General features: G+C 45.9%; 2 protein-coding genes across 6 annotated transcripts in view; one reads left to right on the top strand and one right to left on the bottom strand.

Annotated features, from left to right (window-relative positions):
• LOC139424299 (tuberin-like) overlaps positions 1-6,885 on the bottom strand; it is a 70,999-nt gene extending 64,114 nt beyond the window's left edge. For 3 of the 5 annotated variants that reach the window (XM_071175999.1, XM_071175995.1, XM_071175997.1), the window contains exons 1-9: positions 6,719-6,885; positions 3,926-4,122; positions 3,760-3,846; positions 2,794-2,904; positions 2,530-2,677; positions 2,012-2,129; positions 1,383-1,431; positions 1,058-1,183; positions 348-421 (exon numbers count right to left, since the gene is read on the bottom strand). In XM_071175999.1, the coding sequence (XP_071032100.1) occupies positions 348-421; positions 1,058-1,183; positions 1,383-1,431; positions 2,012-2,129; positions 2,530-2,677; positions 2,794-2,904; positions 3,760-3,846; positions 3,926-4,060 (848 nt within the window). In that variant the 5' untranslated portion in view covers positions 4,061-4,122; positions 6,719-6,885. The remainder of the gene's footprint in view (positions 1-347; positions 422-1,057; positions 1,184-1,382; positions 1,432-2,011; positions 2,130-2,529; positions 2,678-2,793; positions 2,905-3,759; positions 3,847-3,925; positions 4,123-6,718) is intronic. The other 2 variants (XM_071175996.1, XM_071176000.1) reach the window with 2 other exon arrangements.
• Positions 6,886-16,913, top strand: LOC139424300 (endonuclease III-like protein 1). Its single transcript, XM_071176001.1, has 6 exons — positions 6,886-7,413; positions 7,757-8,028; positions 11,873-12,043; positions 14,397-14,556; positions 16,022-16,127; positions 16,294-16,913. The coding sequence occupies exons 1-6, from the start codon at positions 7,206-7,208 to the stop codon at positions 16,721-16,723; spliced, it is 1,347 nt and encodes a 448-aa protein (XP_071032102.1). The 5' UTR covers positions 6,886-7,205; the 3' UTR covers positions 16,724-16,913.
• Positions 16,914-17,534: the final 621 nt, after the last annotated feature.

The raw sequence follows: 17,534 nt of genomic DNA on the forward strand, positions 1-17,534 counted from the left end.
ACACACACACACAGAGGACAGGTTAGACACAGAGAGGACAGGTTAAACACACAGAGAGGAGAGGTTAGACACACAGAGAGGACAGGTTAAACACACAGAGAGGACAGGTTAAACACACAGAGAGGACAGGTTAAACACACAGAGAGGAGAGGTTAGACACACGCAGGCACACACACACACATACAGAGAGGACAGGTTAGACACACACACACACACACAGAGAGGACAGTTTAGACACACACACAGAGAGGAGAAGTTAGACACACAGAGAGGAGAGGTTAGACACACGCAGGCGCACACACACACACACACACACACACACACACACACACACACAGGGTTGTTACCTCTCCTCCATGATACGGCACATGGTGTATATGGCACTATGGCCCAGATGAGTCCCCAACACCTTCCTCATCAACTGGAGAGATGGAGGAGAGGGGAGGGGAGGAGAGGGGAGAAGGGGGAGGAGGAGAGGGGAGAGGGATGGAGGAGAGGGGAGGAGGAGAGGGGAGAGTAGGAGAGGAGAGGGGGGAAAGTGGAGGAGGAGAGTAGAGGGGAGGAGGAGAGTAGAGGGAGGAGGAGAGTAGGAGAGGGGAGATGAGAGAGTAGGAGAGTAGAGGGGAGAGGGGAGAGTAGGAGGGGAGATGAGAGTAGGAGAGGGGAGATGAGAGCGTAGGCGAGGAGAGATGAGAGAGGAGGAGAGTAGAGGGGAGAGGGGAGAGTAGGAGGGGAGATGAGAGCGTAGGCGAGGAGAGATGAGAGAGGAGGAGCAGTATTATCACCTGCCAGATTGTGTATAATCTGTTGATAATTTCTAACAGTTAGATGTTAGAATATTAATCATTACTATTATTATTATTGTTTAGTCAGATTAATTAACATGACAAGTAGATCATCAGACACACACTCACCAACTCTCCCTCCCCCAACACTCCCTCCCCCAACACTCCCTCCCCCAACTCTCCCTCACCAACTCTCCCTCACCAACTCTCCCTCACCAACACTCCCTCACCAACACTCCCTCACCAACACTCCCTCACCAACACTCCCTCACCTTCCAGCAGGACTCACAGAACTCCTTGACGTTGACGGTGCGACAGAGAGTGATGATGAAGACGGTGAGGGAGTCAGAGGGGAGGCAGTTATAACACACCACCGCATCCAGCACCTGTAGAGCCATCTGGACACACACACACACACGCCGAGACGACACACACACGCCGAGACGACACACACACGCCGAGACGACACACACACACCGAGACGACACACACACACACACACACCGAGACCACACACACACACACACACGTTAATGACCTCATGAATAAAAAGCCCAGAGTTGTAAAACCTCGACATCAGAGTAAATTAAATATTACCTCAATGTCTGTCGAGGCTGTTGTCCGGTTACACAGCAGACAGATCTTCCTGTTGGACAAAACCACACACACTGAGACCTAGCGCGCGCGTGTGTGTGTGTGTATGTCATAAGACCCCACAAAAATATTATACTAACAAAAATTTGCGGAACTGGGGACATGCCATTTCTAGTTGGGTTTAGGGTTTAGGGTAGAATTAGAGTTAGGTTGAGGGTTAGGAGCTAGGGTTTTGAGTTAAGGTTAGGGGTTAAGGTTAGGGATTAAGGTTAGGGGTTAGGGGTTAAGGTTAGGGGTTAAGGTTAGGGGTTAAGGGTAGAATTAGAGTTAGGTTGAGGGTTAGGAGCTAGGGTTTGAGTTAAGGTTAGGGATTAAGGTTAGGGTACAGGTTAGGGATTAAGGTTAGGGGTTAAGGTTAGGGGTTAAGGTTAGGGGTTAAGGTTAGGGATTAAGGTTAGGGATTAAGGTTAGGGATTAAGGTTAGGGTACAGGTTAGGGTACAGGTTAGGGTACAGGTTAGGGTACAGGTTAGGGTACAGGTTAGGGTACAGGTTAGGGAAAATAGTATTTTGAATGGGACTGAATTGTGTGTCCCCACAAGGTTAGTTGTACAAGACTGTGTGTGTTCTTACTGGACCATGACGGATACGTTCTGGTCGAGGTAGCAGCTGTTGAACTTGACCAGGTTGACCAGGACGTGGAGGAAGTCCGCGGTCAGACCAATGTCCATCCACAGCAGGACAAACCCAGCTGCAGGTGATCAATAAATTAAATCAACCAGTCAGTCAAACATATCGTGACCAAATCAGTCAAAAATATCATGACCAAATCAGTCAAAAATATCATGACCAAATCAGTCAAAAATATCATGACCAAATCAGTCAAAAAATATCGTGACCAATCAGTCAAAAAATATCGTGACCAAATCAGTCAAAAAATATCGTGACCAAATCAGTCAAAAAATATCGTGACCAATCAGTCAATATCTTTCTCAAGGGTCCCAGTTGGGCTGTTCATTGGACCAGTGAATATCTCGTGGACAGACTCCGTAACATGGTAACATGGTAGTGTAACGACTGTCAAAAGACGGTGGGGTGGAACCATCTACAGGTCACAGGTCACAGTGTAAAAAGGGTTGATGTTGTCTCACCTATGTCCTCCTCCAGGTACGTGATGTCCTTCCCGTTCTCCGTCAGGGCCTTGAACACCTCCAGCCTGTCAGACAGGTCCTCATTGGACGGCTGGTAGTCTCTGATCACCTTGAAGAAGAAGGCCCGCAGAGGACCCAGACGCTCACCCTGGTAGACACACACACAGAGAGACAGGAAGTCAACATAGCTTCTTGTTCCCTGAATCTGTGGTGTCTCCTAGTGTGTGTGTGTGTATGTGTGTGTGTCTCTGTGTGTGTGTGTACCTGTCCCTGTATGACAGCTTTGAGGAGCAGCAGGACAGCATGTCTAGCTTCAGGTGGCTGTTCTGGAGTCAGCATGTCCTCCACCGCCTTCCATACGGCTTCCACTGCATGCTGTAAAACACACACATTAATACACACACACACACACACAGAGAGAGGGAGGCAACATACACACACACACACACACACACAGAGAGGGAGACAACACACACACACACACATTAATACACACACCAGATTAATAGACAGTTGGTTGTTTAGCAACAATAGCGACGTGCTGAAAAACAGACAGGGTCGGCTTAGATTGTTGGCAACACGGAAACTAAACATTTCATCTCCAAATGTTTATTTAAAACATAAATACATTATTACAATGAACACTGGTCTCTTAAATACATCATTACAATGAACACTGGTCTCTTAAATACATTATTACAATGAACACTGGTCTCTTAAATACATTATTACAATGAACACTGGTCTCTTAAATACATTATTACAATGAACACTCGTCTCTTAAATACATTATTACAATGAACACTGGTCTCTTAAATACATCATTACAGTGAACACTGGTCTCTTAAATACATTATTACAATGAACACTGGTCTCTTAAATACATTATTACAATGAACACTGGTCTCTTAAATACATTTGCACAGTGAACACTGGTCTCTTAAATACATCATTACAGTTGTTGGTTAGCTAGCTAGCAGATTTTAACCATACAGTATTAGCATAGACGTGACCTCAGTCAAAACAAGACATGGTATCAAGAACCAGATTTTAAGAAACGAGCTGAAAAAGAGCCCCCGGCGATTCCCCACACGACAGCTTCTTATCGCTGTGTGGCCATGTAGAATCACAACACACTGACTTCTGACACACTGAAGTGTGTGCATCTTTTTTGTGACGTTGTTAGCTAACCCGTCTACACACACACACACACACGGTGTGCTCTCTCACCTCCTCAAACTTCTTGGCCTTGGCCAGGTCGGAGACATGGTTAGCAACCCGGATTCTGTTGCTAAGGCCACAGTCAGGGTGCAGCTCCTGAAGAGAAAGACAGCAAGATGGTCAGAGACAGAAAACTGATTGTGTGTGTGTGCAGTCGCGTCACACTCTCACATACCTTGAGTATATCCAGTGTGATGATGAACTCTGAGGGCTTGCTCTCTGTCTGCTTGCTGGGGGGTCGAGGGGATCCCAAACCAAATATCCCCTTTACCTTGTCCTTCAGACTCTCTTTACTGGGCTGCTTGTTCATGGCTGGGGGTCCAGGAGGGGTCCTGTGGGGAGGGACCAGACAGCTTACACTCTACTGGGGCTCTGGGGGAAACAGAGGGAGGAACACAGGTTAGTAGAACCAGCAGGGTCAGAGAGAGAGAGAACATGAATAGTATTGGGTGGTAGAGAGAGAGAGAACATGAATAGTATTGGGTGGTAGAGAGAGAGAGAACATGAATAGTATTGGGTGGTAGAGAGAGAGAGAGAGAGAGAGAACATGAATAGTATTGGGTGGTAGAGAGAGAGAGAACATGAATAGTATTGGGTGGTAGAGAGAGAGAGAGAGAACATGAATAGTATTGGGTGGTAGGGAGAGAGAGAACATGAATAGTATTGGGTGGTAGAGAGAGAACATGAATAGTATTGGGTGGTAGGGAGAGAGAGAACATGAATAGTATTGGGTGGTAGAGAGAGAGAGAACATGAATAGTATTGGGTGGTAGAGAGAGAACATGAATAGTATTGGGTGGTAGAGAGAGAACATGAATAGTATTGGGTGGTAGAGAGAGAACATGAATAGTATTGGATGGTAGAGAGAGAACATGAATAGTATTGGGTGGTAGGGAGAGAGAGAACATGAATAGTATTGGGTGGTAGGGAGAGAGAGAGAGAGAGAACATGAATAGCATTGGGTGGTAGAGAGAACATGAATAGTATTGGGTGGTAGAGAGAGAGAACATGAATAGTATTGGGTGGTAGAGAGAGAGAGAACATGAATAGTATTGGGTGGTAGAGAGAGAACATGAATAGTATTGGGTGGTAGAGAGAGAACATGAATAGTATTGGGTGGTAGGGAGAGAGAGAGAACATGAATAGTATTGGGTGGTAGAGAGAGAGAACATGAACAGTATTGGGTGGTAGGGAGAGAGAGAACATGAATAGTATTGGGTGGTAGAGAGAGAGAACATGAATAGTACTGGGTGGTAGAGAGATAACATGAATAGTATTGGGTGGTAGAGAGAGAACATGAATAGTATTGGGTGGTAGAGAGAGAGAACATGAATAGTATTGGGTGGTAGAGAGAGAGAGAACATGAATAGTATTGGGTGGTAGAGAGAAAGAGAACATGAATAGTATTGGGTGGTAGAGAGAGAGAGAACATGAATAGTATTGGGTGGTAGAGAGAGAGAGAACATGAATAGTATTGGGTGGTAGAGAGAGAGAGAACATGAATAGTATTGGGTGGTAGAGAGAGAGAGAACATGAATAGTATTGGGTGGTAGAGAGAGAGAACATGAATAGTATTGGGTGGTAGAGAGAGAGAGAACATGAATAGTATTGGGTGGTAGAGAGAGAGAACATGAATAGTATTGGGTGGTAGAGAGAACATGAATAGTATTGGGTGGTAGAGAGAGAACATTAATAGTATTGGGTGGTAGAGAGAGAACATTAATAGTATTGGGTGGTAGAGAGAGAACATTAATAGTATTGGGTGGTAGAGAGAACATGAATAGTATTGGGTGGTAGAGAGAGAACATGAATAGTACTGGCTGGTAGAGAGAGAACATGAATAGTACTGGGTGGTAGAGAGAGAACATTAATAGTATTGGGTGGTCCATTATTCCACTCCTCTATGGGAACTTTGTATCATTTAGATAAGCCATGGAGTTGTCTTGGTGTCTCGGAAAACAGTTGGTTATCAATGTTCAGTTTATTGACTACGTTTCCTCAAATCCTACCCACTCGCCTTCTTTTAACCACAAGGTTGCTTCTCCTCAGACCTTCAATGTTTTTTATTTATATTTATACCAGAAATAAAATTCACTCAAAATGTGTTTTGAGTACAAGGAATCAAGGAAAGATCAATTGAGAGAGCCCTGGCCCAACTTTTTGCATTACGTGACTGCTGTTAGTTTCTGTCAAACAGATAAATGACTGACAGAGACATGCCCCAACATCACACCCCTTCTCGACATCGTTTTTGTCCTTTGCACCTGTGGTTCTCCATAAATTAGTGCACGTCCAGACTCACACCACATGCATCTTGCAAAGCGAGCTAGGGGTTAGGAGCACATGAGATAGCAAACAATTGCCCTAGAACCATTCCATTCCTCTGCACATTCTAAAGGGCCTTGATATGATATTCATAACGTTGTTGTTACATAAAGCGAATAATAACCGCTTGTACAGAAAGCAGCTAGGATGACTCTGTTATGGTCACGGGAAAGTGGTAGTTTGTGTGTCCGTGCTAATATAGAATACGCCCCAAATGGCACAATCACTACATATAGAATATAGTGCCATTTGGGACGCAATTAGGCTATACTTCAGTAGCTAGTCAGTAGTACCTACAACCTCGGGATCAGCGACAATCATCTATTGAGTTCTAGCTGGAGAGAGAGAGAGTACCACGAAACAAACAAGAATGTTGAAATAATTCTCCCTGTCAAGCAGAGAGAGAACCGAGTGAAAAACGACAGCTAACTAATATTATCTAGTTCAGTTTTAGAGGTAACAACAGTACCCATTCAGGTGCCCATTCGTGTATGTTCAACATCCGTCCGGAACAGCTGACAAAATAGCGGACAGGGAGAGAGAAAGAGCGACACAAACAAGCACTAATACATACATATTGTTGACTAGCTATCTGCTTGTTTTTGTTTCAGACCTAGGGCTTTAAAAACAACGGAAGTTCATACCTACTATCGATCTAGATGTGTTTCTGGCGTCATTCACGTGAGGCTGGCAGGTGGACAAAATACCGAGCAAGACAAATTCATGCATTTAGAATTTGTTTATCCCAATTTTTCAAAAGCTTTCCCCAAGTCAGATCAGTCCACCCACTCGACAACCGGATGGACTGTCGGGCACTTCCTATAAAAACACGTTTGTCGCGGGAGCTGATGGGAAATGTAGTTCCTACTAAAAACATTGCTCGACGAAGCAAGAGGTGTCGAGTTAAAAATGTAACATGTGTTTAATGTTCTAGTTTGTCTTAACGTGCCTGTCGTTTGAAAATGAAATCAACAACCCTAGTAGGTCACGTTTCAATATCCATCAATAGTACTTGGAAAATGTTACCAAAACTTGCATACATGTGTTTTAGCTAGCTAACCAGATTATCACTAAAATAGATAACAAGCTAATGTTGTTAGCCACGTCCCACTTGCAGCACAACTGTCTCCTATGCTTTCCACTGTTTTAAATATGACCTCGCCTTATTTCGTTGAGAGTACCGCGGTCATCACTCGGAGCGGTAACAAGACCGTGCCCCGTGCCGGTTTAGCCACGACGTTAAAAACTAGGATGGAGAGGAGAGTGTTGAGGGCGCACGTGAAACAGGAGGAAGAAGATTCGAGCGTATCAAATCAGAGTTTGGGACGAGACGCTTCAGGTATGAATCCGTTTTATCACAACATTGCCCTTCTGACATTTACAAACTGAAGCAATGTCTTGCTGCATGATTGAGGGACTTTCAGATGGGACAAGCTGTAGCCTAAAACAACAACTAAGAGATGACGACAGTCTTCAGAGAAAGAGAGCCTATGGCCTGGCTATATGCACACAGTCTGAATACACCACTAATATATTTGACACAGGTGACGATGAAGTCTACTACTTCCTGTATGTTCAGTTGTTCTGTACATGAAGAATGTGACATCATTTCTGTATGCCTCAGAATGTTCAGCACACCTCATCACTCAACTTCTGTCCCCCGCCCCTACTTTACCTTGCAGATATTGGCTCCTCTAGGTTCCGTCGCTCATCCATCGGCCAATCACAAGCTGAGCCAGACAAAGCCCTGTCCCTGTTACCACTGGCACCCATCCTGCGTAGGAGGCGGGGCCAGGTGAAGGTGGAATACGATGGGAAGGAGGAGCCTAAACACTGGGAGCCTCCTGATTGGAGCAAGCAGCTGGGTCATGTGCGTCAGATGAGGAGCGCCAGGGACGCGCCTGTTGACCTCATGGGGGCGGAGAAATGCTACGACACACACGCCCCTGATGAGGTGGGTGAGACCCCACTGGTTTCTGTCTCTCTGTCGTACACCCCCCACTACCGTACATCCTCTCCTCTCTCTCCCTCTTACCTCCCCACCTTCCTTCCTCTCCCCTCCTCTCTCCCCCTCTTACCTCCCCACCTTCCTTCCTCTCTCCCCCTCTTACCTCCCCACCTTCCTTCCTCTCTCCTCCTCTTACCTCCCCACCTACACCCTGGCCACTGTCTCCCCTCCACCTCTGTCCGCTCCCTCATCCTCTCCGGGTCAGAGGTGGACCAGCCCCTGCTACCCCCTGCTCCGTGCCGTCCACACATTCTTCCCCGGGTATCATGAACCTCCTGTTGACCTACCAAGAGACCGCTTCCTGCCTCGGCCCCTCCCTCTCCCGCGCCCTCACCTTCCCCGAGTTCGCCCTCACCTTCCCCGAGTTCGCCCTAGCCTTCTCCTGCTTCACAGAGGTTGTGAATTCAGTCCACCCTGCCGGGCAGAGGGAGCTCAACGGTTACCTGTCTGTCGTCTCTGACCTGGCATTCACCTGGGGTGGAGACCTGATCTACACCTGGGGGGCGGAGACCTGATCTACACCTGGGGGGCGGAGACCTGATCTACACCTGGGGGGCGGAGACCTGATCTACACCTGGGGGGCGGAGACCTGATCTACACCTGGGGGGCGGAGACCTGATCTACACCTGGGGGGCGGAGGCCTGATCTACACCTGTGGGGCGGAGGCCTGATCTACACCTGGGGGGCGGAGACCTGATCTACACCTGGGGGGCGGAGACCTGATTTACACCTGGGGGGCGGAGACCTGATTTACACCTGGGGGGCGGAGACCTGATCTACACCTGGGGGGCGGAGACCTGATCTACACCTGGGGGGCGGAGACCTGATCTACACCTGGGGGCGGAGACCTGATCTACACCAGGGGGGCGGAGACCTGATCTACACCTGGGGGGCGGAGACTTGATCTACACCTGGGGGGCGGAGACCTGATCTACACCTGGGGGGCGGAGACCTGATCTACACCTGGGGGGCGGAGACCTGATCTACACCTGGGGGGCGGAGACCTGATTTACACCTGGGGGGCGGAGACCTGATCTACACCGGGGGGGCGGAGACCTGATCTACACCTGGGTGGCGGAGACCTGATCTACACCTGGGGGGCGGAGACCTGATCTACACCAGGGGGGCGGAGACCTGATCTACACCTGGGGGGCGGAGACTTGATCTACACCTGGGGGGCGGAGACCTGATCTACACCTGGGGGGCGGAGACCTGATCTACACCTGGGGGGCGGAGACCTGATCTACACCTGGGGGGCGGAGACCTGATCTACACCTGGGGGGCGGAGACCTGATCTACACCTGGGGGGCGGAGACCTGATCTACACCTGGGGGGCGGAGACCTGATCTACACCAACCACACCAACCACTGTCAGAAATAGGCTTTGTGCATTTTGACCCTATATTTCACCCCTAAGGTAATGTAGGAGGTTGAGGGAGCTCCGCTCTCCACCCCCCCCCCAACAACAAATAATACCCCTGAAAATGGTCAACCGGGGTAAAATATGCTCACGAGATGTTTCACTGTCTGTCAAAGACCACTGGGTTTAGCACTGATACTGGTCTATGTAGAACTGGCCAGGATCTATGTAGGATTATGTAGTACTGGCCAGGATCTATGTAGGATTATGTAGTACTGGCCAGGATCTATGTAGGATTATGTAGTACTGGCCAGGATCTATGAAGGATTATGTAGTACTGGCCAGGATCTATGTAGGATTATGTAGTACTGGCCAGGATCTATGAAGGATGATGTAGTACTGGCCAGGATCTATGAAGGATGATGTAGTACTGGCCAGGATCTATGAAGGATGATGTAGTACTGGCCAGGATATATGAAGGATGATGTAGTACTGGCCAGGATCTATGTAGGATTATGTAGTACTGGCCAGGATCTATGTAGGATTATGTAGTACTGGCCAGGATCTATGAAGGATTATATAGTACTGGCCAGGATCTATGAAGGATGATGTAGTACTGGCCAGGATCTATGAAGGATTATGTAGCACTGGTTAGGATCTATGTAGGCCTATGAAGGACTATGTAGAACAGGGTCTATGTCACATTATGTAGTACTGGTAATGCCACAATGTAACACTGGTCATGACAATATGTAACACACAAAGGTCTCATTGCTGACACATACAGTATGTCGTCTGTGCCAATCACACAAACTCCTTTTCCACGGCTGGTGGTGGCTGTTTCCTGTAGGACGTTAGAACACACCCAGGTAGTAGCAGGGTTCCACCAGTAGAACTAGATGAACCCTGCAGGTAGAACAGTAGAATACACAGAGGTGGTAGCAGGGTTCCATGCAGGTAGAACAGTAGATTACACAGAGGTAGTAGCAGGGTTCCACCAGTAGAACTAGATGAACCCTGCAGGTAGAACAGTAGAACACACAGAGGTAGTAGCAGGGTTCCACCAGTAGAACTAGATGAACCCTGCAGGTAGAACAGTAGAACACACAGAGGTAGTAGCAGGGTTCCACCACTAGATGAACCCTGCAGGTAGAACAGTAGAACACAGAGGTAGTAGCAGGGTTCCACCACTAGATGAACCCTGCAGGTAGAACAGCAGAGTGCCCATTAGAGGTGGAGGGGTTCTACAGAGCAGGGTCAGAAGGCTGTATATCTGATTTATGTTCCAGGATAAAGGTGAAATACATCCAGCACTATAAAAGGAGGATGTGGAACTGCAGTTATGTCACTGGATATGATTTGTTACGAAACAAACAGGGCAAATGTGTTGGAGATGGGAGATGGGCCGAGCTAGCTAGCTGGGGTGTATTCATTAGGAACCAAACAGAACTAGGCAGGACTTAGCTGAATTTGTCCAATAGAAACACTTGATTTCGCTGCAGAACGTTTCCCGTTGGAAAACTTTTTGCTACAGTGTGCGACTAATTAATACATCCCAAGCTGTTTTCATGAGGCCAGTTCAATCAGGCTTTACCACCATGACAGACAAGGATATACAAGTTAGATGTTACGTGACATGTTAGTTATGCACACCTGTTCTCCCACCAGGAGTGATGAGTCAACCTCATTCTGAGACCTCTTTAGAAACAGTGTACGCCTACTGAACACTCCATTCTAACAAGGCAGTGCATAAGAGGCATACTAGCAAGGAGATACTTTTGGTTATGTAATGTATGTGGACACCTGCTCATTGAACATCTCATTCCAAAATCATGGGCATTTTATATTGAGTTGGTCCCCCTCTTTTACTGCTATAACAGCCTCCACTCTTCTGGGAAGGCTTTCCACTAGATGTTGGAACATTGCTGCAGGGACTTGCAGCCAAGAGAGAGCATTAGTGAGGTCGGGCACTGATGTTGGGCGATTAGGCCTGGTTTGCAGTCGGCGTTTCAATTCATCCCAAAGGTGTTCGATGGGGTTGAGGTCAGGGCTATGTGCATGCCAGTCAAGTTCTTCCACATTGCTCCACACTCTGTATGGGCCTCGCTTTGTGCACGGAGACATTGTCATACTGAACCAGGAAAGGGCCTTTTCCCCAAACTGTTGCCACAAAGTTGGAAGCACAGAATCATCTAGAATGTCATTGTATGCTGTAGCATTGAGATTTCCCTTCACTAGTACTAAGGGGCCCGATCCATTAAAAACAGCCCCAGACCGTTATTCTTCTTCCACCAAACTTTACAGTTGGCACTATGCATTGGGGCAGGTAGCGTTTTCCTGGCATCCGCCAAACCCAGATTCATCGATTGGGACGGCCAGATGATGAAGTGTGATTCATCTCTCTCCCCTCCTCCTCATCTCTTCCACCAGGTACGACGTTACCAGGTGCTGGTGTCTCTGATGTTGTCAAGCCAGACAAGGGACCAGGTGACCAGTGCGGCTCTGCAGAGACTCAGGGCTCATGGCTGTACAGTGGACAACATAGTCAATACTGACGATGACACACTGGGACAACTCATCTACCCTGTTGGCTTCTGGAAGGTAACGCACACTATACACTGCCTTCACAAAGTATTCACACCCCTTGACTTTTTCCACATTTTGTTGTGTTACAAAGTGGGATTAAAATTGATTTAATTGTCGGGTTATGGGTCAACGATCTACACTCTGTCACAGATAAAGTATAAATATTTGTAGAAAATGAATGGAAATAAAACACTAATATATCTTGATTAGATACGTATTCAACCCCCTGAATCAATACATGTGACAGCGACTACAGCTGTGAGTCTTTCTGGGTACATCTGTAAGAGCTCCCTACACCTAGATTGATCTGTGAGTCTTTCTGGGTACATCTGTAAGAGCTCTCTACACCTAGATTGATCTGTGAGTCTTTCTGGGTACATCTCTAAGAGCTCTCTACACCTAGATTGATATGTGAGTCTTTCTGGGTACATCTCTAAGAGCTCTCTACAGCTAGATTGATCTGTGAGTCTTTCTGGGTACATCTCTAAGAGCTCTCTACACCTAGATTGATCTGTGAGTCTTTCTGGGTACATCTCTAAAAGCTCTCTACACCTAGATTGATCTATGAGTCTTTCTGGGTGCATCTCTAAGAGCTCTCTACACCTAGATTGATCTATGAGTCTTTCTGGGTACATCTGTAAGAGCTCCCTACACCTAGATTGATCTGTGAGTCTTTCTGGGTACATCTGTAAGAGCTCTCTACACCTAGATTGATCTGTGAGTCTTTCTGGGTACATCTCTAAGAGCTCTCTACACCTAGATTGATATGTGAGTCTTTCTGGGTACATCTCTAAGAGCTCTCTACAGCTAGATTGATCTGTGAGTCTTTCTGGGTACATCTCTAAGAGCTCTCTACACCTAGATTGATCTGTGAGTCTTTCTGGGTACATCTCTAAAAGCTCTCTACACCTAGATTGATCTATGAGTCTTTCTGGGTGCATCTCTAAGAGCTCTCTACACCTAGATTGATCTATGAGTCTTTCTGGGTACATCTCTAAGAGCACTCTACACCTAGATTGATCTGTGAGTCTTTCTGGGTACATCTCTAAGAGCTCTCTACAGCTAGGTTGATCTGTGAGTCTTTCTGGGTACATCTCTAAGAGCTCTCTACACCTAGATTGTGTATCATTTGTCCATTATTCTTTTCAAAATTCTTCAAGCTCCGTCAAATTGGTTGTTGTTCATTGCTAGACAACCATTAGGTCTTGCCATATATATTTTTATTTAAGTCGACATTGTAACTCTGCCACTCAGGAACATTAACTGTCTTCCTGGTAAGCAACTCCAGTGTAGATTTGGCCTTGTGTTTTAGGTTATTGTCCTGCTGAAAGATGAATTCATCTGCCAGGGTCTGGTGGAAAGCAGACTGAAGCAGGTTTTCCTCCAGGATTTTGCCTGTGCTTAGCTCCATTCTGTTTATTTTATCCTGAAAAACTCTCCTGTCCTTAACAATTAAAAGCATACCCATAACATGATGCAGCCACCACTATCCTTTAAAATATGGAGATTGGTAATCCGTAATATGTTTGAGGCAAATCCAATACAACACTTTGTATTCAGGACAAAAAATGTATTGCTTTGACACATTTTTTGCAGTATTACTTTAGTGACTTGTTGCAAACAGGATGTATGTTCTGGAGTATTTGTATTCTGTACAGGCTTCCTTCTTTTCACTTGGTCATTTATGTTGGTATTGTGGAGTAACTACAATGTTGTTGATCCATCCTCAGTGTTTTATCACAGCCATTAAACTTAGTCACCATTTGTCTCATGGTGAAATCCCTGAGCAGTTTCCTTCCTCTCCGGCAACTGAGTTGGGATGAACGCCTGTATCTTTGTAGTGACTGGGTGTATCGACACACCATCCAAAGTGTAATTAATAACTTCACCATGTTGAAAGAGATATTCAATATCTGCTTTTTATTTTTTACCCATCTACCAACCCATCTGCTCTACTTTGTGAGACATTGGAAAACCTTCCTCGTCTTTGTGGTTGAATCTGTTTGAAATGAACTGCTATGTGTGGGGTACAGAGATGAGGCAGTCATTCAAAAATCATGTTCAACACTATTATTGCACACAGAATGAGTCAATGCTCTTGTTAAGCAAATATTTACGCCTGAAATTAGTCTTTCCACAACAAAGGGTTGAATACTCAAAACATTTCAGATTTTGAATAATTAATTTGTAAAAGAATAAAAACATCCCACATTATGGGGTATTGTGGGTAGGCCAGTGACAAATCTCAATGTAATCCATTTTAAATTCAGGCTGTACCATGTGGAAAAAGTCAAGGGGTGTGAATACTTGTGAATAAAACCTTGATATGTCTTCTCTCCTACCCCCCCCCCCCCCCCCCCTCCTCCAGACCAAGGTGAAGTACCTGAAGCAGACGTCAGTGATGCTCCAGAGGGAGTTTAGAGGGGACATCCCGAACACAGTGGAGGGCCTGGTACGACTACCTGGAGTAGGACCCAAGATGGCTCACCTGGCCATGGACATCGCCTGGCACCAGGTCTCTGGCATAGGTAGGTATGGCTCATATACAGTTTGAAGTCGGAAGTTTACATACAGTTTAGCCAAATACATTTAAAGTTTTTCACAATTCTTGACATTTAATCCTAGTAAAAATTCCCTGTCTTAGGTCAGTTAGGATCACCACTTTATTTTAATAATGTGAAATGTTAGAATAATAGTAGAGGTTTTATTTCTTTCATCACATTCCCAGTGGGTCAGAAGTTTACATACACTCAATTAGTATTTGGTAGCATTGCCTTTAAATTGTTTAACTTGGGTCAAACATTTCAGGTAGCCTTCCACAAGCTTCCCACAATAAGTTGGGTGAATTTTGGCCCATTCCTGCTGACAGAGCTGGTGTAACAGAGTCAGGTTTGTAGGCCTCCTTGCTCGCACACGCTTTTTCAGTTCTGCCCTCACATTTTCTATAGGATTGAGTTCAGGGCTTTGTGATGACCACTCCAATACCTTGACTTTGTTGTCCTTAAGCCATTTTGCCACAACTTTGTTTGCTTGGGGTCAGTGTCCATTTGGAAGACCCATTTGTGACCAAGCTTTAACTCCCTGACTGATATCTTGAGATGTTGCTTCAATATATCCACATAATGTTCCATCCTCATGATGCCATCTATTTTGTGAAGTGCACCTGTCCCTCCTGCAGCAAAGCACCCCCACTACATGATGCTGCCACCCCCGTGCTTCACGGTTCTGATGGTGTTCTTCGGCTTGAAAGCCTCCCACCTTTTTCCTCAACATAACGATGGTCATTTTGGCCAAACAGTTATATTTTTGTTTCATCAAATGATGGTGTTTATACTTGCGTACCATTGTTTGTACAGATGAACATGGTACCTTCAGGTGTCTGGGAATTGCTCCCAAGGATGAACCAGACTTGTGGAGGTCTACAATTTTTTTTCTGAGATCTTGGCTGATTTCTTTTGATTTCCCCATGATGTCAAGCAAAGAGGCACTGAGTTTGAAGGTAGGCCTTGAAATACATCCACAGGTACACCTCCAATTGACTCAGGCTAATTGACATTATTTATCAGAAGCTTCTAAAGCCATGACATTTTCTGGAATTTTCCAAGCTGTTTCAAGGCAAAGTCAAGTTAGTGTATGTAAACTTCTGACCCACTGGAATTGTGATACAGTGAATTGTAAGGGAAATAATCTGTCTGTAAACAATTGTTGGAAAAATGACTTGTCATGCACAAAGTAGATGTCCTAACCAACTTGCCAAAACTGTAGTTAGTTAACAAGAAATTTGTGGAGTGGTTGAAAAACAAGTTTTGATGACTCCAATCTAAGTATATGTAAATTTCTGACTTCAATTGTAGGACTACAAATCCCATACTCTAGTCTGCATGTTGTGATGTGGTGTGGTCTGATGTTGTGCAGAGTTGTAGTTCTATTGGATTATATTGTGGGCGTCTTTTATAATGGGATAGTTTTTCTATTGTTTGTGCGTGTGAGTAGGCGTGGACACACACGTCCACCGTATCTCCAACCGGCTGGGATGGACGAGAGGTGGGACCAAGAAGCCAGAGGAGACACGCAAGGCCCTGGAAGACTGGTTACCAAGGTGACACCACCACTTCCTCTACCCCATCAGGTCACTCGTTAACCAGTCACTGACCAATCAGATCCCTTACAGCAGGAAAGAGAAACATTTTGCCTTGTGATTTCTGTCCGACATGATTTTGATGAAGACGGGGATTGATGATCTTCCCCTCTCTTCCCCGACACAGGGATCTATGGAGTGAGATCAACTGGTTGCTGGTGGGGTTTGGTCAACAGGTGTGTCTACCTGTCAATCCTCTCTGCTCCGTGTGTCTGAACCAGCACAGCTGCCCCTCCGCCCACCAAGCCTCACCAGCCAAGAGGCCTAAAGCTGGGTCACCTCGCTCACCACACTCCCCCAAGACCTCCAGGGTCAAGCTGGAGCCTGGTTCGCTTGGTTTGAGGTTACCACCCCCCTCAGCCACACCGGTCAAAGAGGAATCTCTGGCTACCACCCTCTCCTGCCCAGAAAGAGGAAGTCGAAAGCCAAAACCTTCTCTACATGATACGACAGAAGAGGGTAGCATCCCTTTAGAAATGTCAGGACCGTGTCCCAATTCTCTCTCTCCTTCCTCCCAAAGTGTGCTCTTGTCACTTCCCTTGACTGATGTGAAATGACCAGTACTAGAGATAGGGTGGTAACTCCTACTAGCCCAGTGGTATTAACTGCTTTAGCGGGGACACCATTTTTGGACCGAATTTCTGTGGACTCATTTATTTCTCACAACACCCCAAAACTAAACCTTCAAATCTTTACATTTAGATTTTTACTTACACTAATAAATTCTCAATGAAATAATTTTTCAAATGATCTCAAACACATTTGTATATTGTCCAATACAATAATCGTCACTTAATGTTTTGTTCCCAAAACAGAGACCTGACAATTTATTTATCCTTTAACTAGGCAAGTCAGTTAAGAACAAATTCTTATTGACAATGATGGCCGAGGAACGGTGGGTTAACTGCCTTGTTCAGGGGCAGACCGACAGATTGTGATCTCAGGGATTCGATCACTGGCCCAACACCCTACCTACAATACCACTGATGTGTAGGGGTCAGAGGTCCATTTGGAATTAACAATGCGAGTGTAAAACACCCTGTTACTCAGAGCCACAAGGGATTGAGTTCCCCCAGGAGACAAGGTGGTTTGGTGACCACTGCCTTACTGGATCCAAATCTGAGTTTATGGGTAGAAAACACTTGATATCATTGCACCCTTAAGTAACCACTGAAGTGGGTTGATATTATCCATTAATATACATGCAACAACTTCAATGATTTGAGTTCATAAGGAAAGCAGTCAATTTAAATAAATGAGGCCCTGATCTATGGATTACATGTGACTGGGCAGGAGTACAGCCATGGGAGAGCATAGGCCCACCCACTAAGCCAGACAATCAGAATGAGGCCCCCCTCCCCCCGAAAG

The sequence above is a fragment of the Oncorhynchus clarkii genome, chromosome 13 (genome assembly GCF_045791955.1).
Source record: "Oncorhynchus clarkii lewisi isolate Uvic-CL-2024 chromosome 13, UVic_Ocla_1.0, whole genome shotgun sequence".
In the NCBI taxonomy this organism is placed as follows: Eukaryota; Metazoa; Chordata; class Actinopteri; order Salmoniformes; family Salmonidae; genus Oncorhynchus; species Oncorhynchus clarkii.

What these genes read in the sequence shown, in the direction of transcription:
- LOC139424300 (XM_071176001.1), top strand. Translation starts at nt 7,206, where the DNA reads ATGCTTTCCACTGTTTTAAATATGACCTCGCCTTATTTCGTTGAGAGT. An exon ending in ACCCTGTTGGCTTCTGGAAG is followed by an intron (nt 12,044 to 14,396) that starts GTAACGCACACT and finishes CCCCTCCTCCAG; the next exon opens with ACCAAGGTGAAGTACCTGAA. An exon ending in GCACCAGGTCTCTGGCATAG is followed by an intron (nt 14,557 to 16,021) that starts GTAGGTATGGCT and finishes GCGTGTGAGTAG; the next exon opens with GCGTGGACACACACGTCCAC.